Source organism: Phoenix dactylifera, chromosome 2 (genome assembly GCF_009389715.1).
Source record: "Phoenix dactylifera cultivar Barhee BC4 chromosome 2, palm_55x_up_171113_PBpolish2nd_filt_p, whole genome shotgun sequence".
Lineage (NCBI taxonomy): Eukaryota > Viridiplantae > Streptophyta > Magnoliopsida > Arecales > Arecaceae > Phoenix > Phoenix dactylifera.
Window position 1 is genome coordinate 7105768 of NC_052393.1, and position 27846 is coordinate 7133613.

Here is a 27846-nt window from a genome sequence, read left to right on the forward strand (position 1 = left end):
AGAGTGAACTGCGTGGTCCATACGCGTTTGATGTTCCGCCAGAACTGTTTAGCTCTAGAAAGCTGATTGCCTGGCTGGCTTTTTATTGGCTGGAAGATTTTATTCCGGAAACTGGCAGCTGATCTGTTTATGGGGCTGTCCTCCGAGTAAGAGACCACTTGGTTGGAGTCGCAAAAGGAAGGATGGACAGGTCGTGACGGCCTGACGGGTGAGTTTCTATAGATAAAATTATTTTTTATTAATTTTCGATAAAAAAAAATAATATTTTTTTATTTTTTAAAAAAATAATTTAATAAAATATCATACCAGTAGATCTACTCCTCCATTAATTCTTTCTATATTAAATAAAAAAATATATATTTCACCAAACATGCGAAGGAACAAAAAAATTTATTCATCTTTTTTTTCTTTATCTATCCTTCCTTCGTATGAAACAGAGCTTAAAGAATGACTTGTCACTTACATCAGAAAAAAAGAATAAAATTAAACGGATAGAATAGAATAAAATATTTCTTATGAAGAAAAAAATAGTTGATTGCCTAAGTGCATGGTGAGATCGATCGAATATAACTGCATCGTTGATTGCCTCCTTGTTACTAACTTTATGTCAACAATGCTGAGGTTGCTGCGCAAAGCTTTAATTTGTTCGACCACCAATTTTTTGATAAAAATATATGCCACTTCTTTGCAGAAATAAGAAGCAAAGTAACTTTTTATATGCAATTTTCTCTAATGAAGAGATGATAGATCTTGGTTTGCTTTGTCCTTCCATAAAATATATGATTTCTTATTAATTGGATAGCACTCTTATTATCATAATAAGAGAAACGATAGAATCAGTATTTTGACCTAAATCACTAGGCAACCTATAATACCCAACACTTTTAGTGAATTGGGCTTCGTCTGTTTGATCGACCCAGTTGAGAAAGGTTTGGCTTAGAGTATTTGGCCTAAAGAAGCTAGCTAAAAAAAAAATAACATGTGTTGTGCACATGCCTAGAAAGAACGGTCCTTTTCGTCTCCGAGTTGGTTGGATAGAATCTAATTTTGGATCAGATTTCGGTCGCGGCCGAGCTCTATTTAGAGCTCTATTTATAATCAGCTGTCAGTTGAGCATGCTGCTATTGGATTGAAGCTAATACAACTTAAGCATGGCTCCCCAATTGCTTAGTGATTTTTCTTTTCCCCTCTCTCTCTCTCTCTCTCTCTCTCTCTCTCTCTCTCTCTCTCTCTCTCTATTTTTTGGCTGCTTTTCTGCGGAAATGCATGGTGCTTGTGTTGCTTATGCTTGAATAGAAGCATACATCCAAAATTGTTAATGCTTCATCGGATTTTGACTCAATGAAGGCTATTTGAGCAGAATGGCAGGGAATAAACTACATTAGATTCCAGAATGTGCTAATTTTGTTCGATGATTCTCCTCTTTAAGGCATGCTTGGAAGTCCAGTTATTATGATGTGCTTGGAGTTCCAACCAGCTTATGGGTGTAAAATCTCCTGAGCAGTTGCATCAGCATATGTAACATCTACTCTTGGTTAATGATAATGTTACCTGGCTTGGGTTTACCTCTCTTAGAGGTTCATACACCTTTTGTGAAGCCAATGCTGTAGCTGATCAGTTTTGTGAAGAACATGGATACGGCGAGCAAACTTTCATACTGATGGTTACGCTGATACGAGCGAGACTTAGTACAACAGTAAAGTTGCTTCATTATGACTTGAAAATCACATGCTCGAAATTCTGGTGCCATGGTGGGAGTCTCATGTGCTAAGCCATTCATTTTTGTTTTTAAGCAGCCGATGCTATTGATGTACTTGTGTCAGGGAGGGAAAGGGTTTTTAACCCTTTTTGTATGCTCCAGAAAGGAAAAAGAAAAATAAATGAAAAGATGAACCAGCTTCTACCATTGATTGGCCGATTGGTTGATGATACTAAGAATTTTCAATGTATTTATGCAGTCAACTTTATTCATGCATTCATGTCTGATGAACGTTGGTCGTTTGGATAAAAAAATCAGCAGAAATATTCTCAATAGAAGTTGCATTATGACGACTCTAATGCTGGTTGATAGTTGAGTAGCATACCTCAACTGATGAGGTTATTGATCTCATGTTATATGATCAAGGCTGCTTCAAGCCAAGGCTGCTTCAAGCCAAGTAACTGCTAAATTTCAATCTCATGGTGGTCTTCGTCAGAGTTGGCTTGTCCCTCCACCAATACTCATCGATCACTGATTCAAAGTAATTCTCGATCAGTTTACTGGTTTTGATCATCTGAATTGATGTTTCTGAGAACAAATTTGGTCCAAGGTTGGGTTGGAGAGGCCTAGTCACAGGACCATGCATGATGGCCATGATTAAGCTTCACTGAATGCTATCCGTTGCTGCACAAAGACCCACTTAATCATGGCCATCTTTTGTTGCACCATATATGGATTGTTGTGATTGGCAGACCGGCCGACCATCTCCAGTCCAAACCCGGGGTACTGTAAAAAAAATTTCAGAAAAATAACACCATCAATTTGTAAAAAAAAGGGGGGTATAATTTACTGCACCAAGTGATTTGGGTTAGTACATGACTAATTACATTTCCCTCTCGTCCAGGAGCAAAACCCTCCAGTATGTAGCATCATATTTTTACACAAGAAAATAATACACTCTCCCGGCAGTGAGGTGCCTCTGAAAACTCGTGACCTTACCAAAGTCATTCTTCAGCTCTGGCAAGCAGTGTTCCCCTGTCGAAAAACCCTGTCGAGCATTTGAAAATGATATTTCAGATAAATGCTACCCTGCTCAGCATTTGTACAAAAGCACCATACACAAACATAAAAATCAATATTTCAGAGTGTAACTTGCCTTCCCAATTGGGATAATTCAGGCTCTTCGAAAAGCAACTCTTGAAGTGGTCTGGAGTCTTTTTTCCTGTCATCATCGAATTTATGAAAAATAATAGATTCAAAACCTCTGGGAAAGACAGCGCCTGAAGCTAAGTTGTGTGGTTTATCATCATAGTTTCATAAATAAAGGAATGTATCTGCTAGATTGCAGGAATGCAGAACTTGGGACTGAAATAAAAAGGCAAACCTATAATCAAGAGAAAGAAGCTTATGATGAAGCGTGGAATCAGCACCAACATAGGTGATAGCTAAGCTACCGGCATCTGGGTGGGGCCAGCTGCGAGAGGTTGGAAACCTGAGAACAAAGGTTCCAGGTCTCTGCAGTCCTCTGGAGCCATTAAGTGCAATCTCAGCTTCCTCCCTGGTAATTAATCCTTCTAGCCATTTGGGTGACAGGCACGCCCACAGAGTATTTATTTGTTCATTTGACAAAGCAAATGCTACAGGGTACAACCAGTACCACATTCTAGCAAATTCTTCATGGCCCAATTGATCGCCGCATCCAGCAATTCCTCGCAAAACCTCGAGGTCCTAAATCACAAGACAGAAAGGTCGTCATCCGAATTTGTTCAGGATTAAAGAATGTCTAAATAAGATGCCTAAATTAGAGGAAAAAATGGAAAATAGCTGCAACCTCTCCCGACAATCCCCTGTTAGAACAGGCAATATTCCTGAATCTTTTATCGATCTGAGGAACTGCGTCTGTCCAGAGAACATGGTGACTGTTCTGAGTAATTGAGTTCCAAGTATCAACACCCTCTTGGAGCAACTGCTTTGAAATCAATATTTGATACCTATGGAATTCACGCATGTTAAATGTGAAATACAGCTTTTTAACATATTAGAATTCTTATAACTATTAAAACTTGATAAGATTACCTGTGATGAGAACATCCAGCATACAGGCAAACTTGCTCTGCGAAATTGGTGATATCTTCATTACTAGAAGAAGTTATCATCTCTTTGAGTAACATCAACCGCTCATATGTGCCTTCCAAACAGTATTTAAAGATGACAGCATCTGAAATTGGGGTCATAACCTCTTTTGTCCATCTGGATTCATAGTTCCTAGCATCAGTGCTCTCAGAATCTGATAGTGCACCATCTGTTCCTTCAAAATTATTTGATCTTACTTCTAAGCTTGTCTTCAGTGACATCTCATCCTATAAAAGTGTCCAATGATTCAAAAAGTGAGTCAGCATTAAGATACACACGTGCAAATTGAATAGAAAATACGTTTGTCAACACATCTGTCAAATATAAATATTGTACGCTTGAATAATTAGCTATGGATGTGTTAATTGCATGCTTTATGTACCTTTTCCAAGATTCCATTAGTATCAATTGCTGAAGGTGATTTATCATTTTCTAGTTTAGAATGCTTTGATGGGGTATTACTTCTCAATACACTCTGATTCAACATGTCGAAGCGATCATCTCCATAGATATCATGATTTAATCCGGACCCATCATTGCCTTTGAGTGAATGAATCTCATCAAGAAGGGCTGTTGTGGAAGCCAATCTTTTCCCAAGAGCCAATGGCCGGTTACTGCGATTCCTTGAGATGCAACGGATTGGATGGGAATATGCTTCTAGAAATGGATATGTTTGAGCATGTGTTGTACGAAAACAAACACGGAATAGCCTATTGTCAGATTTAGAAGACAGCTGCAACAAAGACAGAAGAGAATTGACAGTGAAGCTTAAGAGGAATAGCAACCTGAGTCAAATGTTTGAACACAAATGTGTCTATGCAGCTTCATACTTCAAAGGAACAATACAGCTTAGAATTGATACTTAATATCAGCACCTAGAGATTTCTTAGCATATAAAACAAGCAACAAATAACAACTTAAAATTTCAAAGAAACAAACGCAGAGATGGACATGCATCAGCAATGCAAAATGTAAAGATGATAAGTGATGAAAGTAGGTTCACAAATAATGGACACATTGATGGGTTGCAGCTTCTTTTATGCAATGTATAAAGAACTCCAGATTCTACATGAGCCAAGCCTCTTTGGGAAGCACCTGAGATATCTTCAGTTTAAAGGTTGCACGTCCGCGAATAAGCGGAACTGGCCTATCTGTAGAAGGATGTTCAAGGCCATCATAGCTCGTCAGTAATGGAGCTTCCGCATCATCTCTGGTCTTTTCAACAGGGGTTCCATTGTCAGCATATACAAGTGAAGCAACAATCTGAAAAAACTACCAGATATCATTAGAAACAACTGAGCTATTTGGCCCAATCACAACTGGAGTCGAAGGAGAAATAAAGGAGAAAGCAAAAATTAACCTCCATCTCCTTGTTTACAGACCGACCAAAAGCATTTGCAAGAACAACATCAAGGCAAAAATTCCTGCGACAAGAAGCCTGCATTCAAAGTATCAGTTAAAAGAAAAGACAAGGATATTCTTTTAAAACTATATTCAATATACAATATAGTGGGTATTAAATTGAATGTCAGAGCAAACTTATCCCCTAATTTGCAGGTGATTTTTTGTAAAAAATAAATTGATGTGCACTATAAAAGTCACCAGGGTCCTGGGCATGTTTAGTTTACACAAAATTTTTCTTCATCAATCAAACAATATGATAATGAAATTGGACGTAATTAGTGTTTATATGGTTCATAGTTATTTTCTTCCATGACAATAACAGAGTCAATCAGCAATTTGGTTTAGTCCCTTCATGAAATTTAATATTGGAACATTACAATATATTATTTCTCTCCATGTCAGAAAGGAACTTCTCTGACTGCCACTTCAAATATTAAGCATATATCAATTGTTTCTCTACCCGTCCAATCTACAGTCACCAGGACTCCTATCTAACATTATCAAATTCTACTTGGCAAACTTCTGATCTGTGAATACTATGATATGATGATTTTGACTAGCTTTGGATTATTGTGTACTCATACTATGATATAACACAGTGACATGACTTGCTCAAGTGGACTATTTCATCAATAGTGGAATTACTGCATCTTTGTATCTCTCCACTAAAATTTCAAATTATAATATAATTATGGAGGACCTTGAGAAGACACAAATTGGTTCAACAATAGATGAAAGGAAAGAGATCATAAGAACATATGAGCTCTATCATTTCAACAACAATATTCTCTACCAGTTTAATCTCCCTACTAAGTCTCTAGAAAAAAGACCACTTTTGAGCTGATTTTTCACATATGAGAAGCAGGGAAAGGAATTCGACAAGCTTAGTTGATTGAGAAGAGTTTAAGGTGTACTAAAGAGGGTGCAAGACCCCGTTGAAAATCTTAAAAATACAAGGAAACAAAATAAAGTCCTTGGACATAATGTGTTGACATCATGTAACTCAGAAAGCATGACGACGGTGGGAAATTGGTAAGAATGATGGGGAATGCAAGTCTGCTCATGACCCTAAGTAGCTAGTGAACTGATATGCATAACAAAATTATACTTAACATTTTCATAATACATATAATATTAGTCATGTACTACTAGTTTGCTACTGATCAATATTCCTGAGTGCAGAGGATATATATATATATATAAAATAGCGTGTTCTCCTAAAAAAGGAAAAAAAACAAAAAACAAGTGCTCACAAGATTAAGCCAAAGATAAAAGTCTACAGTTAAGGCGTGTAAATGATAAATTGAAGCAAAGTGGAACTCATCTCTTCAGTGTTCATCACTGAAGAACGAGTTCTTGTGACAAGGATTAGATTGTTTCAACACCACATTTGCCATGCAAAAAAAAAAACTGATTGGAGATCAACTATTTGATTTTCAAGTGCTTATTCTTTATTTTGGCATTTTATTAGATGGAAATAATGCTTTAGATATGGAATTATAATTGTGGTGGTACTTAGCTTGGATTTTTTTTTTTGGTTGTGTTAGTTAATTTTTCACTAAGAGTAAAAAAAATAGGCCTTATGCTTGTCAAAGTAAGTTGGGAAAGAGAGATTCAGAATGGAAAATGAAGAGGGTTACCATTATATGCCTTTTAGTCAATACCTCATTGCCCATACCTAATGTTTCAAGAGTACCAGTCTAGCAGCTTAGTGATGAGATCAAGGAGAAATAAGAATTGCATTGGATCAACAGGCAAATGAGAAATTAGACAGTACTGGCAACATACAGCTGACTCATTGTAGGATGATATTGATGACATTCTGACAATGACAAAGAAATGCTTATGGAGCTCATCTTCTAATATATAATAACAAAGTCCAAACACCAAAGTCTGGCATACTGCTGGATTCAAGCTTTTCACGCATGGGGCCCACATCCCTTTTCCTCTGCTATGCCTGCAATATAACCCCTACAAACTTATTCAAGTCCTTTGGGCATACAATGTAACTGCTGATGGTAGTATTAGGGATCCATTCTCTGATCTTGGGGTTGGAGATGGTTATTGAAAAGTTGGGAAGCAGAAGTAGCATTATTATGATGCATCAGCAACTAAAAAGGCAAAATGAATAAAAAACATGTGTGTGAGAATTTTTCTGTTCGCTATCGAGTCCACTGATCAATTCAATAATGTCGTGGCAGTCAACAACTAGAAAATATGCCATGTCCATAGACTATGATCCCAAGCATATGAAACCATATATATGCTAGTATATCTACATAGGGGTGTAGATATATTTCAGTACAACCATCCTTCATGGACATTGGGATGTCTGTTCTCACTATTTGATGTTGCTTGGTTGTTGTATTTCTTACTTGAAAAATCACTATATCATAACTTGCATTGCATGATTTAATTTGTGCTTGAATATCCTTCATTGCATAGTAAGTGAGATCATTAGCTTGAATGCTCGTTACCTATTTTGTAGGAGAAATAAATAAGATGTTCTTATACTTCTTTTGATGTTCACCCCTCATTTTTTAGTCAGCAATTTTTTCACAATAGTGTTAATAATTTTTTGCAGTTCATCTTTTTTTTAAAAAAAAAAAATTAAGTTCAGATATAAATTTTCAAAAAGTTGAAAGGCTGAGTGAAATTGGCCAATTTAGTAGCAAGTCATTCTTAGTGATAAAAGCTATAGATCTCAATGTTAAATCAGACTTCTTTGCTTAGCAAGTTATGAAATGTTTCTATTATTGGACGAATGTTTAAACCATTATCTAGAGGTTTGAAACTTTGAAGTTTAAAATGTTTTGGAACAGTCCAACCAAACCTAATACTGATATCTCATGATACTGGTTTCCTAAGTCATTATAAAAACAATTATTCTTGAACTCAATGTGAAACCATCTAGGTGCATAATAATGAAAGAAGCATGATATCATAAGTGGCATTATTTTCCCCAATCAAAGTTTGAAACATGGTTTGGTTCCATAATGTGCTAATATGTTTCTTTTTCCAACAAAGTGCATTCAACAACAAAAATCACAATCACATTGCGTATCACAAAACTGCAACTTCACCAAGAGTGAAAAATTTCTCTAACCTTGCCACCAACAATGCTCCAGACACCATCCCCACCTTCTTCAACTCCATCAAAGATGGATGAACTATCAAGAGATAACTTTAGCGGTGGATTCTGCCATCACATGAATATGTTTATATGGTTATATGACGATAGAAGCAACACTGTGAAAATGCAAGGCATTAACAACTTTAAAAACTAGAATGCACCTTTACAAACTGATCTTTTATCGATGCTGATATAGCCAAAACTTGAACATGACAGACATAACCATCAAGATTCCCATCATTACCAGCTAAACTTATTCTCTTCAAATTGTTTCGAAAGTGATGCTCACTGGATAGGGATGTCAGAGGTTCCTCCCCGATCAGTTTTCCATCAATGTGAAGGCACATATGATTTGTTGCTACCTGGTGCCAGAATATCAATATGAAATAATTGGAAAAACTGCAGAAAGAGCTTGCTTAAACCAAGTTCAAGCAAGGGTACATTCAAACTAAAAATTCAAAATATTAAATAAACAACAATTCTTACACATGTTATGGATCTGAAAGCTAAATAAAAGGAAATAATCACATAAAGACAATCGAAATGAAGTGAATAAACTTTAATATGAAGCATCATGTATTGTTAAGAAAGATGATATGCTTCTTTCCTACTAATGCACTGGTATCAAACCTCAGAACTATAATTAAATAAACAGGAAGCTTTGATGAAGTTACTTGGAAGTGTAGCCTTTTCATTTCATAAAAACAAAAAAATTTAACATGGGAAGGGGAAAAGAAGCAAGCCAGGTAGACAACAAACAAACTTGATATTTTAACAGAATCATTTATTACTAATAAGGAGACAACCGTCTGGCTACCATCCTGCAAATTTGAAAGAGGAGATATTAGTAATTACTAATGTTTCTTTCATAATTCCATCAGCTTCCACATGTTACACGAGGATTAAAACATAGTCTCAGGAAGAACTTGATGTGATCAACAACTTCCAACTCTAAAATTTCACTTTTCCAAAAAACCAGTGCATATCTTGCATGCCAAAAATTTAATGTGCATAGGCACACCGATCTAAGCAAAATGAAAAAAAAGGAGAGATTTTTTTGAGGTTTTGTAATGTCATGCATGATTCATGTAAACCTATCCAATTTACAATATGATGGCCATTATCATGTACCAATGCAAATTAGAATTCTCCATTGTTCCAAAAATATGTTACTTATGCAATACCAACCAGGTAAGGATAGGTAAAAGTTGAACCTACTACCTACCTAAATAAATACAAATGACAATAAGCACCAGATCATAAAGTGTAACCAACAAAGAGTGCTCCAGTAAAAAAATCACCTTGCAACGTATGCCTTTTTGAAGTGGTTAATAATGAAGTAAATGCTAACTCTGTCATATTTGTAACAGAATGAAAGGCAACATAGCACAAAACATATACTAGTTCTGCAACGGTAGCCTAGGATGTTAGAGTTTACACCGTGGTTCACAGTACCGGTGCCATGCTGGTATAATATCAGTACAGGTCAGGTTTGTGGTATTGATACGATCTGTGTACCGTATGGTGCTCTGCTACCAGTAGGGTAAAGTGCCCAGTACGGGGCACCATGGACCAATATAGCGAACCATAGTTTAAACAACCCAACAATTTAATACCTCATACATTCAATATTATTGTTCCTGCCAGCACAGTAACTGCAAATAAGAAAAGCATATGCCCCTGAATTCATATAAAGTGTTAGATGACCAATGAACGGCTACTGAAGAAAGGGGCAGGCAGACAGAAATCTTTCACTATGAATATTCTTATTTATATGAATGAGAATTTTCATTTACAAAACCACATACCTCACACCCAACATGAACCCATTTCTCAAGTGGGCATTCAATCTCGGCAGATGCATGTAGCATGTCAGTCCATGGAAAGGAACTGCTAGTAGATGGAGCTTCTTTATGTAAGAACATTAAAGGAAAGAGCGTCAGTTTGTTCTCCTCGCTCAGAGCCAGAAAGGGAACTTCATCTTCATTTTCCGAAGTCATCTGAATGATTTAAAATGGTAAAAATGCATAGTTCATCCACCTTTCTACTGAAAAGGACTATACTAATTAACAACAGTAAATATTGGAAAAGAAAAAACTTGATTGTGATGCATTAAATTTGATACAAGAATATAAAGATGTATACTCCACTAAAACTGTCCAGACATCTTGGATCTATTTTATTTGGCATTTTGAATAGGATCAGAAGTCATATCACTTGCATCAGAGGGCTGTTTAATAGGACATTCAAAAATCATATGCAAATTGTTGACACTGTAGAGTCATGCGAGTTGGATTCCTCATTTCCACAGTGTCGACAAGTGTCATATTGCCTCATGTCAAAATATTCAAATGTGCTAGCCAAGGTTCGCCGTACCGGTGCCGCACTAGCATAGACGTACCGAGTGTCGGTACGGTACGGTACGCGGTATGCCAACCATACCGACACTGGCGTACCAATACCGGTACCCATCGGTACTGGTACGGTACCGACCGGTATAGCATACCATGACTGCTAGCAACTCGGTACTAATAAAGAAAATAATAAGCATAAGGTAAAGCAGCCAAGACTTCTAAACTCTGAGTTATTGGCCATCTGGTGGGTGACTAATAATGATATGAACTTAGATCTCGCTTTATCTCAGGCAAGATGGAAGGCAGCGAAAATTTAGAAAGAACTGAGTGAATGAAAATCTCACACAATATATAGGAATTGGGATATCAATGCCTCAGCCAACATAGTAAAACTGAGATTGGCTTCTGTTTTTTGCAACAATTTATTTATTTATGCTTTATCTCAGGCAAGATGGAGGGTGGCGAAAATTTAGAAAGAACCGAGTGATATGGAAATCTCACACAATACATAGGAACTGGGATATCAATGCCTCAGCCGACATAGTAAAATTGAGATTGGCTTCTGTTTTTTGCATCGATTTATTTATTTATTTGAAAAACCAAAATAAGTTAATAAAATAAAGACCAGAAAATTTCCACTGATATATTGATTTTTATACATCCAATATCTCAGGATATATCGGTTTATATTGGCAAAATTAGATGGAATTTGCATATTGGTGAATGGCTAATACCATTTAGATGTCTAGATTGAGATCTTGGCTAAGATGTAAACGTTGGACATATAGTGATAAAAAGAAAGAATGGAGTTTGCATATTCATTTTTATGAAATTGGTTAGATTAGACTAAGTACATGAATTTAGAAAAATAAGTGCATATGCATCACATAAACTATAGTAGTATGAAATCTTCCATTATTAGCGGGCATTATCAAAATAAAAGATGAAGGTAGACAAAAAAAGGAAAGCGCATTACTTAACCAAAACATAGATAATATTCTGCACTTCTTTTATTTACCAGGAAATGTATAATAGGGCCTTCTACTAGCAACTAGTCTTTGATTCGCCTTCAGCCCTCTAGATTTTATCTTCCAAGGTAAGGATATATGGGCAAAAGATCCACGAAAGATCATAAAAGGTTTGATTTGTCCAGGAGTAATACTACAGAGAACAACCCTTGTTAGCATGAAAAAAAAGAAGAGAAAAGAAAAGAAAAGTCTTGCATGGTGAGCATTCAATGTGGCATGAGGGGATTGGAGTGATTCAATGAGTAAATACAATTTACAGTAGGCTAAAGCACCAACCCTCCTGTGCCAAGTGTCATGCTGGCAGTGTGGAGCTATTTTTCGGTGATAGGGCTGGACATCCTAGCATTTCTCTTTGTCTAATATCTGAAGGAATAAGAGGAAGAACTGAAAAATCCTCAATGAATGTCATAAGACAGGACATTACTTGATTACAAAGTACATGGAAAATAGGAATATGTAGACAAGGTGGACGGTATGAAATGTACTTCAGTTCAAAAATTATTATCATGCATCTAAGGACGAGAAAAAAAATTCCACATTATATTACCAACAAATCTAATGAATGGAAACTAAGGATGTGCCCTTTGGTACTTGGAAAAATGAATAGCAAGTAATAATGGATAAAGCAAGCTGCAAGTACATGGTGTAAGGGTTGCTGGTAATGTTTATGATCTCAAAATATTTACAGATACAAACTAATATAGATGTTCGGTGATAGTAAATCATCGGTGCAGATGCCTGAGTTATACCATTGACAAAACTGTGAACCTTTTTGTTTACATACAATCAACAAAGGGATCGAAACGGAAACAGAAAAGGATATCTCAGTTCATAAAATAATTGACAGGGTGATGCTTGCAGAAAACAAAAACATATTTCTAGAAAGCTGAGAAAATTAAAATCGCAGTCAATATTTACATCCATCCACCGTAACGAAAAGAACACCAGTTGCAAGATAAAGCAAATAATTGATTCAGATGCCAAGAGATAAACGATGAATGCCTCTCATGCCAAAAAAAGGAAAAAGAAAAAAACATGTAGACCTCCCAACGATACAAGATTCAAAATTTACCCAAAATCAATAGCCAGAAACGAAGACATAAACACAACACTCAGCAGTCAGCAGGGAACAATCTTATTGCTCAGAAGGAAACGAACCGCGGAGGGAAAGATTAGCTGCCCTTTGGTACACAAAAACCTAAATTTCGTGTCATCTCTCAATAGATTTTATCTTAAAAAAAAAACGCAACAACCGATAAAAAAAAGGGGGAAGGCGCGTATTCCCATTGTAGCGACGAGAGACAAGAAGTGTCCTCTAAAGACCTAAAAAAAAAAATTCCAAACATTCCAAAGAAACATGTAACCAAAAAGAAAAATCAGTACGTTTGTAGGCGAATTCGAACCAAAATCACAACTTGAACAAAAAACCACGAGTTCTCGGCAACCACCAAAAAATATACCAAAAAACAAACAAATTTTTTTAAAAAAAAATCCTTTTACTCACTGAGGTAGCGGAAAAGAAGGATAAAAAACCTGACGAAGGATCACAGAAGAAGGACGAGCGGAGCTCGAGAGATAAAGCCAGAAGCAGAGCGAGAAGCCGCTGTCGCTATCGCCGTCCTCTTCTCCTCCTCCTTCGCCGCCTTCGTCTTCTCGATCGAGCCTGATGCGGAGATCTCTCAGCTGGGAGTAGCCTTCCTCACGGCATTGCTCGTCCGCCATGGTCTGCCGCGCGGGGGATTTGGGGGTTTTGGAGAGGGAGAAAGAAAGAAAACGAGAGAGCAGAACCCTTCTATTTTTCTTGGCCTTAGCTTAAGTTTTTTTTCTCTCTCTCTCTCTTTCTCGGTCAGACGTCAGTTAACGCAACGGTCTGCGATCTCTTCCACTGGAAGGTAGGTATTACGGGGAAGCGGCGAATTGATCCGGACCGTCCATGGCCGGGCGGAATCTTAATTGGATTAAGTGGTGGATTATCCTGGCCGCGCGATCATGGCTTTTGGTTCCTTCCGATGGCGAGAGGAATATTCGGGAATTGTGAATTTTTTTTTTGTGAAAGTAAAAATATTTGTTGGGCCCTTTTGATTTATGTATTTTTACAGATTAATCCCTCAATCTCAATATTTTCAGATTATATCTTTTTCATATTTACATAAAAACTATTATAATATTCTCCATTTATGCAAACCTATGCTTTCATCGGGTTTTCATTGACTAGATCCTAATGAAGGTGAACTAAGATTCTAGAAAGGTAAAAATATTCTCAATTTAGCAATAGATAAGCTTCCAGATTTGGCCTTTCTTGTTCACTTTACCGTCTTATCACTCAGAATTTGCCAATTAGGACCAATGGTGAAGGGATATGAGTTAAGGGGTTAGTTAATTTTGAGTACTGGAAGCAAAAAAATTTAGAAGATTTGAGGTTGATATAGTCAGAAAAGTATAAATAAAATATTCTATTATGATCTAGTTAATTTAACCTAAAAGATATACAAGCAATAAGTTTCAAGATTTTGAAAATTAAAATATAATTAAAAAAATAGAAATTAACATAAAAACATAAAAAAAATATCTTTGATTTGTTTGCTGGTTAACTAATTTATTCATCCACACAATGTCTACTAAAAAAAGGCTTTAGTGTATTATGTTTTCATTTTAAAGCAAATTATTTTGATATAACCACTTCAAAGCTCTTGGGTGCATAGTATAATCTAAAATTTACTAACTTAAGCAGCATTTTTTGAAATGAATTTGATTATTTATGCCTCATAGGGATAAGAAATTTTTATAGTAACCCGTTCTGGTTGATAATTTGTTTCTGTTTATCCAACCATGCATACAAACGCTCAAGTGACACATAATTAAGGATTTAAAAAAAATAGATTTTTTTAAATATTTTTTAGGTGCATGGGATTTTATCAATAATTTTGAAAATGGCTACAAACCACTTATACCTCATAGCCTAATGTACATTATATTAGTCATATTTTATATGTATATCAGCAGATACACCCCTATACCTAAATCTCTTGAGGAATGCTTGTACTTAGTGGCATGAGTGGCGGCAAACCAAGCCTTCTCATAATAAAATAAAAATAATCTATATCATCTTATTAAAAAAAAACTTTTTTTTGAAGTATCAGAAAATTAAGGAAAGTTTTTACTCCCATCCGTTACCCAAAAAAAAAAGTTATAGCATGATATTGAAGGGTCACATACAAATATGAGTGAAAGTTAGACTACTATATCATCTAACAATTATTTGAGAAGGAGAAATATGTATTCAACTCGTTTGCTAGAAATTTGTTTGTTAGTCACTCCCTCCTTTTTTTTTTCACGAGATAATTACTCATGCTCTACTTTCTAGGACAAGGTGAGCTGATAACAGCTACACAATGAAAACATCGCGAAGGAGCAAGGACTGAGCTAAAGAGGTCTTCCATTATTTCATCCATGGGAGAGAAAACAAGCAAGAAAGATATAGAAGGACTGGGAAAAAAAGAAATAATAGAGCTTGAGAGGTATACAAAAAGAGAGAAACCGTCACAGCCTTTTTCTCCTTCGCCTCCTCACTGATCAAAACTAACTTATAAAAATCTCAACTAAGACCAGTCTTGCAGGATTTTTCATTCGCGTTGGTTGGTGGTTTGGGAGAAAGAAGAGGATCCTCTTTGTTATTCTCCTTCCACTTGGGATTAGTAATTAGGTGGAGAAGCAGTGAAATGGTCCAAATAATCCATGACTATATTAGCTTCTCATCTTAATTTGATCGAGTGTTGGACCATTTTGATGTATGGTTGTGTTTCTTTTTTTTTTCTGATGAAAATTTTGCTGTATGGTTGCGGTGCTTAGTTAAATTTTTGCATTTACATAATTGCCATGCCCATTCAATTTATTCGTCAAAAATGCTTATCCTAGACAAATCTAGTGGAACATAACCATGATGACTTATGTTCTTCATAAATTACTTATATTCTCATACATGTCCCTTTAAGCTCTGAAGTTTGCAATATATATGCTATCGAAAAACTTAAACAGAGAATTCTTGAAATGGACTCGTTAAATTTGCCCTTATACTGCATAAAGTAAATAGGAAGAGCAAATATGTGAAATTACATAGTATTTTAGCCTAGCAGATACATTATTTTCCTTCATCCTGCCGGCTGTTTAATTGCAGTCTAAGATTAGGGATACAATATTAAATGGTACTAAGCTCATAAGGGATAACAGTAAAATGGCAAAGAATCATGCAGAGGTCCTAATTGGGTGGAACAAACAACAGCAATGATATTTCAATTGGTCCTTGTGCTCTTTAAGCTTCACAGACAACCTGAAGTAATCGCGAGAGAACAACAGTTTCTCCCAGACAGCAAACTTACATTAGACTAGAACTTATCACCTTCTACTACAAGCCACCTCATCATTTATTTTTGCACTTACAAGAGAATGCAAGCTTGCTATGCACATGCAATTTGGTAGATTAAGAATAAAATTTGTAATGTAATATTTATAGAATTCAAGATATGGTGAGATAAAAATATAATAATATATAATATATTTTTTATTTATTTTACTGACAGTGAATGGATCTTCATAAAGATGCCCGAGCAGTAGAATCTGAGGGTAGCTGGCAAAGGAGATCATTGAGGGATAGAAACAATACAGAGATTGAAAGCAATGGGAGGAGAAAGAGCTCGAGGCTAGTTGTGAGGATCCGTGCGGACGTGTGTTTAGTCCCATATCGGTTATTCGCTGGGTAGATTTTGAGTACTTATACAGAATCAAGAAACCCAAATAATACCTTTCGGCTAGCCATTTTGGGTGAGGTCCTGGACCATTACAAATGGTATCAAAGCGGATCTGGCCCATAACCTATGTGAACTAGGGGACACTGCAGTACGGTTCTATTGAGGCTGACCACGAGCCAATCATGGTGCTTTAGATTAGATTTGAATAGATTTGAACCCTTCGCCTGACGAGAACGTTAAGGCTTGAACGGAGGGAGTATGTAAAGATCCGTACGGGCGTGTGTTTAGTCCCACATCGGTTATTCGCTGGGTAGATCTTGGATACTTATACAGGATCAAGGAATCCAAATAATACCTTTCGGCTAGCCATTTTAGGTGAGGTCCTGAATTGTTACACTAGTAGGAGGAGAGGAGAAGAGTGAGGAGAGATGGCGTTGCGTCCCATGCAGCCATCCAACACTCCATCCCAAGCACTTGAAATCCACAAATCAATCTCCAAGCTGCCCGGTGGTAACAAACTGAAGATGTAGAGGAATAAGGAGCAAGGTTTATCACCCACCCCCCAAAAAAAAAGGAAAGTTTAAAGGAGGAAAAAACAACCTCTCTCTCTGTATTTCGTTCCCTGCTATTCTCTCCTCCATCCCAATCTCCGACACCAAGCATGTCACAAGATCATTATCTTGACGAGCTTTTAGCATTTAAACAGGAACGAGCTTTTAGCATTTAAACAGGAACGACCAAAATCTGAATCTGGACTCTTTGCTTTTAGCATATAAACACACCTCAAAATTGCTGACCGAGCACATGGATTGTATTGAAGCCCATAATCTTCTTCCAATAGTTCATAGGAAATATTCTCTGAGAGAATTGATCTCAACAATAATCCTAATTTATCAAATACAAGCTAAATAATGCCATTCTTGCCAATGACCAATATATCACAATCTCCGGTCTTCAATAGGAATTTTCCAAAACAAATCAAAACCATTGAATGGCAAGCAGCTAAGAAAAACTACCATATTTCCCTGCCATAAGATGGTAACAAAATAGAATGTTTGTCTACATTAAGTTTCTAAACAGGACAGCGTAATGACAACCTCCGATGATAGAACAGATAGCGAGAGAGTGCATGCAACAATGGAAGGCAACAACTTACATAGGAAATCGTGCATCATTAAGATCAGTTCGAATATAATTAAATTTAGGGTTGTGCACTAATCCATCCTTCACTATCAATATATGTTATATGGGTGAACTTCCTCAGCTCAGCAGGACTTGGTTTCTTCATCCACTTCACCCGTTGTGATGTATCTGACCCGGGTCCATGACAACCAGATTCCACAAAAGTTGTATCTTCTCTGTGGCATCATTACAAACGAAAATTAATCAATAGAAAGGTAAAGAGCACACAATTTTTTACATATTAAACTATGAAAGGCAGACTACAGAACAATTGCACATTATTAATCTACTAAAAGAAATAAAGGAGGAAGAACTTGGCAGCATCTTTGAGAAGAAACCGAGCGGCCAAGTATCTTATTAACCAATGAAGGCCAAGTAGTGATTGATATGACCTTTTTTGATGTGAAGACAAGGATGTCAAGGATCATATCACTCTTTGAAATATGTCATAAAAGCTAGGAGCCCCTAACAAAATCAATAAAACCCCTTGGATATGAGATACCCAACTTGTCTGATCCCACATTCTCCACCCTGAAGCGAGTGTTCCAGTCAGCAACTTGATTTTCTTTCTTCTTTTCTACAAGCAAAACGGTGGATAACTCCAAATTTCATAGAGTCGATGAGATGAGAATACAAGGGTAGAGAATTAACCCTTAGCCCAAAACCCCCAAGCAAGTTCCAGCAAGCAACCACGGAACAGTATTGGCTTCTCAGTTTCCTAGAACTTAGAAACTGGTTTTGAGAGGCAAAGGTAATAAACGCAAGAGCCCAAAGGAGCAAGTTATATCTATGTGGTGACTGCATAATTCCCACAAGTTAAAATGAACTTTTTCTTTCACAGGAAATTTAAAATGATGCATAAAAAATTCACAATGAAGCTGTAAAGGGCCTTCACGATAATTAACGAAACATAGTTCAGAAATCATATATGCAAATAATTATACCAAGAGTGATCAACTTACTCCTTGCCCCCCCAAGCATTCCACCCTTCAGGATCCACAATGTCTGACATGAAGGTTTTATAAAATATTACCCGTGCATAATTTCTCCATGCTCTCCCTAAACTGGCTTTGTGAGTCCCATTCACAACACAGCCCTTGAAGACAAACCCATTCTCGTCAGTAGGGCTCTCCCTTCCCTGAGCTGTCACAACACCAGCTCGTTGAACTGTATATATCAGGCTTTTCTGCATGATTTATAAAAGCAAATTAATTGTTATTGGACTTCAGTGATAAATCAAGAAGAACTATGCTTATTGTAGGTTGTTAGCGAAGCAAAATATAGGCTAGTTAGTTTCAGGTCTAGAATTTCGTGTATGAAATCGATGCAGCTAATCAGATTGGTGCACATGGCATGGTCGGCTTGAGGTCAGCCTAGGTAGGTCTTAACTCAAACTGTTTTTGCATTTAGAATTTGGATCTGAACCTGGCTTATCTATTCAACTAGGTTGCCAAAAACGAAAGATATTCCCTATTCTACATAGATCAATATTTGTTGTTCCGATATGGGCCCCCGTACCAGTTGTCCGGAGGCACGTGTCAATACGGCCCTGCGTCATGCCGTGCCGGCCCAGTATCGATACGGTAGAAGTGGGGGAGAGGAAGAACGGGAGAGAGGGAGAGAGAGAGAGAGAGAGGAAGGAAGTCAACAAACTTTTTGTGGGACTGGCCAGCACCCCCAAAGTTTTCTTTCCATACCTCATAGATAGATTGGCCACATCCAAATATGAAGTCAACCGCACCCTCAATATAGCATTCTTTGAAGTAGTGCAGTCCAAATTGATCATAAAGCGTGTCCTGGACGCCAATGAAGCCGCAGCCATAGAAAGCAGAATGATTCCCTTGTATCGAAGCTGCCACTGCTTGCCCTACATTTTGAGCACTATTCTGCAGAGTTTGAAATATAAACTTGTTTCAGACACCGTACAAAAGAAAGCAATAAAGGAGCAGCATGGTGTGGCTGAATCTACCATAGGCATCTCACGCACACATCTCGATATGCAATGCTGTATAAGACTATCAAATGATTTTTCAAGAATGTCCACACCCACCGCTCTTGTAAGGTTTCAACAAATATAGAGATAAATGCATAAATGAATAGCAAAAATTCACAACTCATATAACAGCTGTGGTCTAGCTATAAATGTTAAGGATTGTTATAAAAACCTTGAAAGTAATATACTTAGCAACAAAATTGTCTGCACTTGACGTGAAAGTCGCCGAGGTGATAGTAGTATGCTTCCCAGGATCGCTGGCATAGTCCCCCCACTCAATCACTGTTTGGTCACGCCCTTCACCTTCCAGTAGGATGAATTGTTGATCGTTTTGTATGTGCACCTTCTCCCTGCATGAAACTTAAACATAAATTAGTGTCCATTGGCAAGGAGCGTGAATTTTAATCAAGCCGATAATAAGAAGGTGTTACCTGTAGACTCCTGCCGAGACATGAATCCGTATCCATTGGTTGTTGTTAGCAGGCACTGAGTTGATGGCCTCTTGGATTGTCTTGAAATCTCCTTTACCATTGAGATCGACAATGATGCTCTTCACAATATTTGCAGCCCCACTGGCCTGATGAACATGTAAAGTGACAGAGACGAAGACTACAAGAAAGAAGAGAGAGAATGCCCACTTCATTCTGGCTAGATAGATGTAATACGACCAACTAGATAAAAATCAACTAGTGATTGAGGAAGATAATATGTATATATATAACAAAATGTTGGGTGGTCATTAACAGTCATTCATTATTAGACAAATCCTGTATGGCAGAAAAGGTACGGCAATAATACATTCCATTAGGATCCTTACAATTTAGCCTTCTCCTCCATATGTATATGTATATATGAGATTTTCATTGCAGGAATTAAGGGGATGATTGTAAGTATATCTTTATTGCAGACATTTAACCACGTAAGATAAAATCACATTCACATGAAAAAGAACATTTTCCCTGCAATTTCTCCCTGAAATCTTCAGGATTCAGGGAGAAAGCATGTGCCTCTGAATTCATATGAATTTTGTTCGATGACCAATGAATGGCTACTGAAGAAAGAGGCAGACAGGAACCTTTTCACATAGTGAAGATTCTAATTTATATAACGAGAACTTGCACTCATGAAACAACATACCTCACATCCAACATGAACCCATTTCCCCAGTGGGCATTAGATCTCTGCAGATGTGCGTGGCGTGTCACTGCCAGTAGATGGAGCTTCATTATGTAAGAACATCAAAGGAAAGAGTGTCAGCTTGTTCTCCTTGCTCGGAGCCAGAAAGGGAACTTCATTTTCATTTTCTGAATATATCTGCAAGATTTAAAATGGCAAAAATACATATTCATCCAGCTTTCCATTAGAAAAACACTATACTAGCTAACAACACAAAACGAGGAAAGAAAAGAAAAAACTTGATTTTGATGCACTATATTTGATATAGGAATATAAAGACGTATACTCCACTAAAACTGTCCAGAGAGCTTGGATATATTTTATTTGGTACTTTGAATAGTTAGAGGATCAAAAGTCATAGGACTTGCATCAGAAGGTTGTTTGATAGGACATCAAAAATCATGTGCAATGTTTTGACACTGCAGACTAATGTGATTTGGACTCCTTTTTTCCAAAGTGCCAACAAGTGTCAGCTTGCCTCATGTCAAAATGTTCAAAACTGCTGGCACTTGGTAGTAATAAAGAAAATAATAGGCATAAGGTAATGCATACAAGAGTTCCAAACTCTGAGATATCCATCGATAAATTGATTTTTATTCATCCATTATCTCAGATATGTTGCTTATATCGGCCGGTTTATGCTGGCCAAGATAACATGGACAAAATATTAGATATACCATATTTGTTAATGGCCCATACCAATTGGATGTCTTGATTGAGATCTTGGCTAAGATGTAAACTTTGGACATGCCTAATTGTGATAAAAAGAAAGAATGGAATTTGCATATTCATTTTTGTGAAATTGGCTTGATTAGACTAAGTACATGAATTTATAAAAATAAGCAATATGCATCACATTAACTATAGTAGTATAAAAATTTCCATTATTAGCGGGCATTATCAAAATAAAAGAAGGTAGACCAAAAAGGAAATTGCATTACTTAAAAAAATTATAGATAATATTCTACACAACTTTTATTACCAGGAAAAAAAATAGTAGGGTCTTCTACTAGCAACAAGTCATTGATTCACCTTCATCCCTCAAGGTTTTATCTTCCAAGGTAAGGATATATTATGCTGTATAGTCATGTGTGAAAGATCCATAACACTAAGAAAAAATATCTGTTGGATCCCGTTTTAATTAAACCCTGATCCCGTTTAATTAGAACCCACATTTGACAAGTGTCCCTTGAATTTCGTAAATTCTGATAATCTTAAAGGCATTAAGGTAATTCCATCGAAAAGTTACCTTGATGGGGGTGACTCTTCACGGATGTAACTAACTACGGCGTTTGATCCCTGAAAAAGGGTATAAATAGCCTGTTAGACTCCTTCTCTAATACATGCATTAAGAGCTTTCTCTTCAGAAAATCTCTTCCTAATTTTTGTCCAGATCAGAGCAAATCTCGGTTGGTCGCGGCTGCAGATCAGATTGCAGGCATCTCAAAGTTCAATTCATGATGAATTTAGTGAGTCAAGGTATGATTTATGATTCATTAAAATTAATTATTCCATCAATGGCATCAGAGCGGGTGGATTCTAAAATAAATTATACCCATTTGGTCTGTTGGATGAAATATTTTGGGAGCTCATGTTATTTAAAGATGTGAAGTATTTTTGGAATTTGCATATTCATTTTTTTGAAATTGGCTTGATTAGACTAAGTACATGAATTTATAAAAATAGGCAATATGCATCACGTTAAGTATAGTAGTATAAAAACTTCCATTATTAGCGAGCATTATCAAAATAAAAGAAGAAGGTAGACCAAAAAGGAAATTGCGGATAGTAAAATCCCAAATAAGATAGTAAAATAAACATCAGAAACTATCCATCGATATAATGATTTTTATTCATCCATTATCTCGGATATGTTGCTTATATCGGCCAAATCGTTTTACGCTGGCCAAGATAATACGGACAAAATTTTAGATATACCATATTTGTTAATGGCCCATATCAATTGGATGTCTTGATTGAGATCTTGGCTAAGATGTAAACTTTGGACGTGCCTAATTGTGATAAAAAGAAAGAATGGAATTTGCATATTCATTTTTTTTGAAATTGGCTTGATTAGCGGAAAAGAACAAATAAAGGGGAAAAAAAAGAGTCATCGATGTAGCGGAAAAGAAGGATAAAAGACCTGACGAAGGATCACAGAAGAAGGGCGAGCAGAGTTAGAGAGCGAGAAGCCGCTGTCGCTATCGCCGCCCTCTTCTCCTCCTCCTTTGCCGCCTTCGCCTCCTCGATCGAGGCCGATGCGGAGATCTCTCAGCTGGGAGTAGCCTCCCTCGCGGCATTGCTCGTCCGCCATGGTCGGCCCTGCGGGGGATTTGGGGAGTTTTGTATAGGGGGGGAGAGAGCGAGGGCGTCGAGCCCCTCGTTTCTTGGCCTTGGCCTAAACGGTTCGCGCTCTCTTCCACTTGAAGGTAGGTATTTGGGGGGAAGCGGTGAATTGATCCGGACCGTCCATGGCCGTGCGGACTTTCTCATCATTTTTTGAATAGGTGGTGGATTATTCTGGCCGCGAGATCATATTCTTGAAGTATGATTAGATTGAAATATTTGCTGAGCCTATTTGATTTATATGTTTTTACAGATTAGTCCCAAGACCTCAATATCTTCGATCATTTCTTTTCCAAATTTATTTGAATTGATGCTTTCACTAGTCCTCATTGGCCGGATCTTGAAATCTACAAGAAAAAAATTTTACTCATAAATTTGGATGACTTAAGAATGTTTTTGAAAAAAAAGACTTTAATTTTTAACTTGTAAAAAAGATACTTTTCTATATTTTCCAAAAAAATTTCTTTTCTATAAAATATGAAAATTTATTTTCATAAAAATACTAGTTTCCAATCTCTCTTTTTTGAAAACTCCAACTAAGAGACATTTTTTTTATTTTTTTTTTGTCAACCACACTTTTCTCCATCTTTTTTTAGGAACCAAACCAATACTAACTAAAAATTGTCGCTAGTACTTTTAATCCAATTGATTGCCAATACTCTCCTTGCCTTTTAAAGAGATGCGTATCGTGAGATTTACCTCACTTTGTTTATGTAATTTTTTCTATACCTCCATTTTAGTGACACTCTTCCTCAAGCAAGGCAGCCGATAAGTCATCGAAGGGTTTTTGGGGGGAGGTTTGTAAGAAAGTCATCTGGCTTTTCCGATGTAGCTAAGTTTCAAAAGCAAAGGTGAACAACCCCCTGTGCAGACTTCCTTTACCATTGAAGTTTTGGTTAGCATTTCCAGATTTGGGAGTGTTGACTGCAGAGCAGTATGGAATGGTAAGGGCGTTTATCATGGAGCGTGTACGTCCATCAAACTTCAATGAAGTTGAAATTGATCGGATTCGTACTTTCTATGGTGACGATGCAGATTGGTTCAGGTAGTATTCGGTTAAGTCCGTAGGGGGCTACCTATATGTTCTGATTCATTTACTACAAGAAACCCACTATTCCAAGCGCAGGTCCCGTACTTTTTTGATTAGAATTGCACCATGTATCATGATGCTCGAAAAGAAGATTTTTTTATAAACACAACCAATAATTAACCGAGTATTGAAGAAAGAAATAATTTACTGATCTACATCAGTGTTTCGCTCATAAATACCACTGCAGAAATAATTAAATCATCCAAAAAAAAAATCTCTCATTTTAGAGTAATCAAAGTATTTTCTGATTGAAGTAAAAGATCGAATCAAAGAATCTACTCTAGAATCTACTCTAGACCTAAGAACGGCAAAGTTTGAAATTTTTGTCTTAATCATTAATCCGTGAACATAAAGAAATAAAAGATTCTAAAGGGTAACAAGGATAGCAAGCAAGATTACCAGAGAACTAATAGTTTTTCAATCTACCTACCTGTACCTCTCTTCTTATGGGCTCGTTTGGTTCGCGGGAAGTATTTTCCCTCCTAAGAATATGATTCCTGGGAATCAGATTCCTAGGAAGAGGATACCTAGGAAAGTACTTTTGACATGTTTGGTTAACCATGGGAAAGTGACTAATTTCCAAAGTGCTTATGTTTGGTTGATCATCCACTTTCCTAGGAAAATTATGTATAATTCCTATTATGCCCTTAATAAAAATTAGGTCTTTAATGCCTCTTTAATGCTTCTTTAATGCTGAAGGGTCTTTTTGGGAAAAAAATAAAAAAGAGTGATTCCCACCTCATGGGAAAGTAACTTTCCCATGTTTCTCATGGAAAAGACTTTCCCATGAAATGTGGGAATCATATTCCCATGGGAATACAACTTTCCCATCTCTCTCCTTTGAAAACTCCAACCAAACAAGAGGCATTTCATTACTTTCCCGTTGACCATACTTTCCCCCCTCGTTTTCCTGCGAACCAAACGAGCCCTATCTGAATTAAAGGCCGGGTGGTAAATACCTTTCTTTACACTCTAAAAGAAAATAAAAACATTCTTATCGGCGTCGGTCTTTCTAAGCTCCGGCTATTTGTGAAAGCAGTAAAAATGCAGCTCACTCGCTGGTTTTAGATGTTGTCTTCAAACCGAAATAAACCTCAGCAACTTTTAAGTTTCAAAGACTCAATTGCTTGCCCATCATACCAACCATCAAATTTAATTCTTTTGGTAATAAATTCACAACATTTGGAGAAAAGGAGCTCTGGAGGAACATGCAAATTGTGAAGTAAAACAAACAGGAAAACAAGAATAAGCAATAAGATAAAATTTATATCAATTGCTCAATTTTAAGCTATCAATCATATACAAAGACAAAAAAAATCAAAGAAATGTTATGCATGGCATAGAAGCAAACAATTAAGTAGAAAGCTGATAATGAAAGAATTAAGAGAAAAATGGAGAAAAAGAAAGCTAGAACCATGGTACTTGAATAGAATCACTGTGCAGCTTATGCAGGCAGATCTGAGAGGCATTCCTAGAAAATTTTAATGCCACACCCGTCCGGCCGGGCGTGGAGGCGCACCCATGGCGTGCGGCGGCCAGACCAAACCAGCCCAGAGGGAACCAAGGTATCATCAAACAAAAAAAAAAAGTTCATGCACACACACATAAGCTTATACCTTAAAAATATTATTTATAATTTTTTATAATTATTATCTTTAGAGATGGCAATCTAAGAATAAAGATGACAATATAGGGACTTCCGGGCGAAAGAAGGATTATTTTGAGATCTTTGCGCAAATATACCGCAACATCATCTGCTAGTCGCTTTAAGATCTATGCAGGCTAATGAATGATGGTTTGGATCATTTTGAGATCTTTGTGGGGAGTGATCCAATGATGCAGTCGAGCGAAGGAAGGTGAATCCTTCTTTCGCAAGAACGATACAACCTCCTTCCACAATATAGATGACATGCCAAGCAACATATAGCATATTTGGGACTTGTTCAGTTTGCGGAATGAATTTTTTCCCCCTAAAATATTTTTTCTATCAAGCTAATGCCTGAAAAAGTTGTTTTTGCATATTTAGTTGAATATAGAAAAATGACACATTCTAGAGCGACTTATATTTGGTTGAACATTTATTTATGTAGGAAAGTTGTATAAAATACCTGTTATACCCTTAATAAAAGAAAAGATGTTACTCTAATCTATATAGAATCTTTAGGACATTTTTGAAAAAAAAATTATCCCAATTCTCATTCGGTGAGAATTGGACTTTTCTATTTTTCATATAGATTTTTCTTTGCAATGAAATATGTGAAACTTATTCATATAGAAAAGCTACTTTTCCATTCTTCTTCTTTTAAAACTGTGAGGATCCGTGCGAGCATGTGTTTAGTCCAACATCGGTTATTCGCTGCGTAGATCTTGGGTACTTATATAGGATCAAGGAACCCAAATGATAATTTCCGACTAGCCATTTTGGATAATCCTGGGTTGTTTCAAATGGTATCAGAGCGGACCCGGCCCATAACCTATGTGGATAAGGGACATTGCAGCACATATCCATTGGGGCTGACCACGGGCCAATCGTGGTGTTTGTGATTAGATTTGAATAGATTTGAACCCTTAGCCTGACGAGGATGTCAGGGCTTGAATGGGGGGACTATGTGAGGACCCATGCGAGCGTGTGTTTAGTCCCACATCGGTTATTCGCTGGGTAGATTTTGGGTACTTATACAGGATCAAGGAACCTAAATAATAACTTCCGGCTAGCCATTTTGGGTAAGATCCTGGGTTGTTTCAAAAACTCCAACCAAATACAAAGCATTTCTTTTTTTTTCGTTGACTCCACTCTTTCTCTTTCTTTTTCTATGAACCAAACGAGTCCTCAAGAAAAATTTAGGTAAACTTCTCTTGTCAAGTATCTCCATTTCAAAGAAAACTTTTCAATGGAAGGAGAACAAATTCTAGCTATTACTGTATAAATTATATTACACCTTAGATATGGGGCGGTAAAAAATATTAATAGCTTATTAATCTTTTGTCTATACTTAATACCAAATTATCAAGATTAAGAACCTTAAAAGCTTCGCCTCTGGCATGCTTTTCCACTAAGCAGCAATCATGCCGAGTTCGCTAACAGATGGAGCCGACCTGAGCGGCCACCGAACTGGCCGACGGCCAAATCTTAAGGGATGATATTACTCAGGACTCGAACCCAGATGGGCATGACTAGTAGGATGATGCTCGAGTCCTTTTTGCACCCATTCATACCTCGCCGAAATGAGGATAGATTCCCACCACTTTACACACACAAAAAAAATAATAATGCGAAAACTTTACATGGTAATACTATTCTATCAGATATGTTAATATTTCTTCTCTCTTTCTTAGTACTTAATCACTTTGCAAGATAGACATTTTTGGATTTTCTTAATAACTTAAAAGAAATTGCAGTTGGATGGAAACAACTAAATACATTCATAACTGCATTTGAGACCAGCTTCTTTTCAATTCATTGGGAAAGCATACATTGGGTTTACTTCAGGAATAAGTAGATTACAAATATTTCTTACAGGGAAATCACTAGTTATCCCATTCTTGATGGGCTAAAAATCTCT

General features: G+C 36.8%; 2 protein-coding genes across 8 annotated transcripts; both read right to left on the bottom strand.

Annotated features, from left to right (window-relative positions):
* Nucleotides 1–102: 102 nt before the first annotated feature.
* On the bottom strand, nucleotides 103–13581 carry LOC103703575 (SH2 domain-containing protein A-like). 7 transcript variants are annotated; one of them, XR_005508536.1, is made up of 14 exons: nucleotides 13285–13581; nucleotides 10178–10369; nucleotides 8531–8731; nucleotides 8343–8435; nucleotides 5193–5270; nucleotides 4928–5095; nucleotides 4215–4565; nucleotides 3776–4059; nucleotides 3531–3690; nucleotides 3084–3427; nucleotides 2856–2921; nucleotides 2575–2747; nucleotides 2085–2485; nucleotides 103–216 (listed from the first exon to the last, which is right to left on the bottom strand). XR_005508536.1 is itself a non-coding variant. In XM_039119373.1 (12 exons), exons 1-12 carry the CDS (start codon nucleotides 13471–13473, stop codon nucleotides 2711–2713), a joined length of 2163 nt encoding a protein of 720 aa, XP_038975301.1. In that variant the 5' UTR covers nucleotides 13474–13581; the 3' UTR covers nucleotides 2526–2710. The 7 variants fall into 7 exon arrangements, 1 of the variants encoding a protein (XP_038975301.1); XR_005508537.1 differs by lacking the exon at nucleotides 103–216 and having other exon boundaries at nucleotides 1882–2485; nucleotides 2587–2747; XR_005508540.1 differs by lacking the exon at nucleotides 103–216 and having other exon boundaries at nucleotides 1882–2230.
* Nucleotides 13582–17535: 3954 nt separating this feature from the next.
* LOC113462500 (putative pectinesterase 10) lies at nucleotides 17536–23228 on the bottom strand. Its single transcript, XM_026803184.2, has 6 exons — nucleotides 22991–23228; nucleotides 20103–20985; nucleotides 19844–20021; nucleotides 19376–19564; nucleotides 18641–18864; nucleotides 17536–17854 (listed from the first exon to the last, which is right to left on the bottom strand). Exons 2-6 carry the CDS (start codon nucleotides 20312–20314, stop codon nucleotides 17698–17700), a joined length of 960 nt encoding a protein of 319 aa, XP_026658985.2. The 5' UTR covers nucleotides 20315–20985; nucleotides 22991–23228; the 3' UTR covers nucleotides 17536–17697.
* Between the last annotated feature and the right edge of the window lie 4618 nt (nucleotides 23229–27846).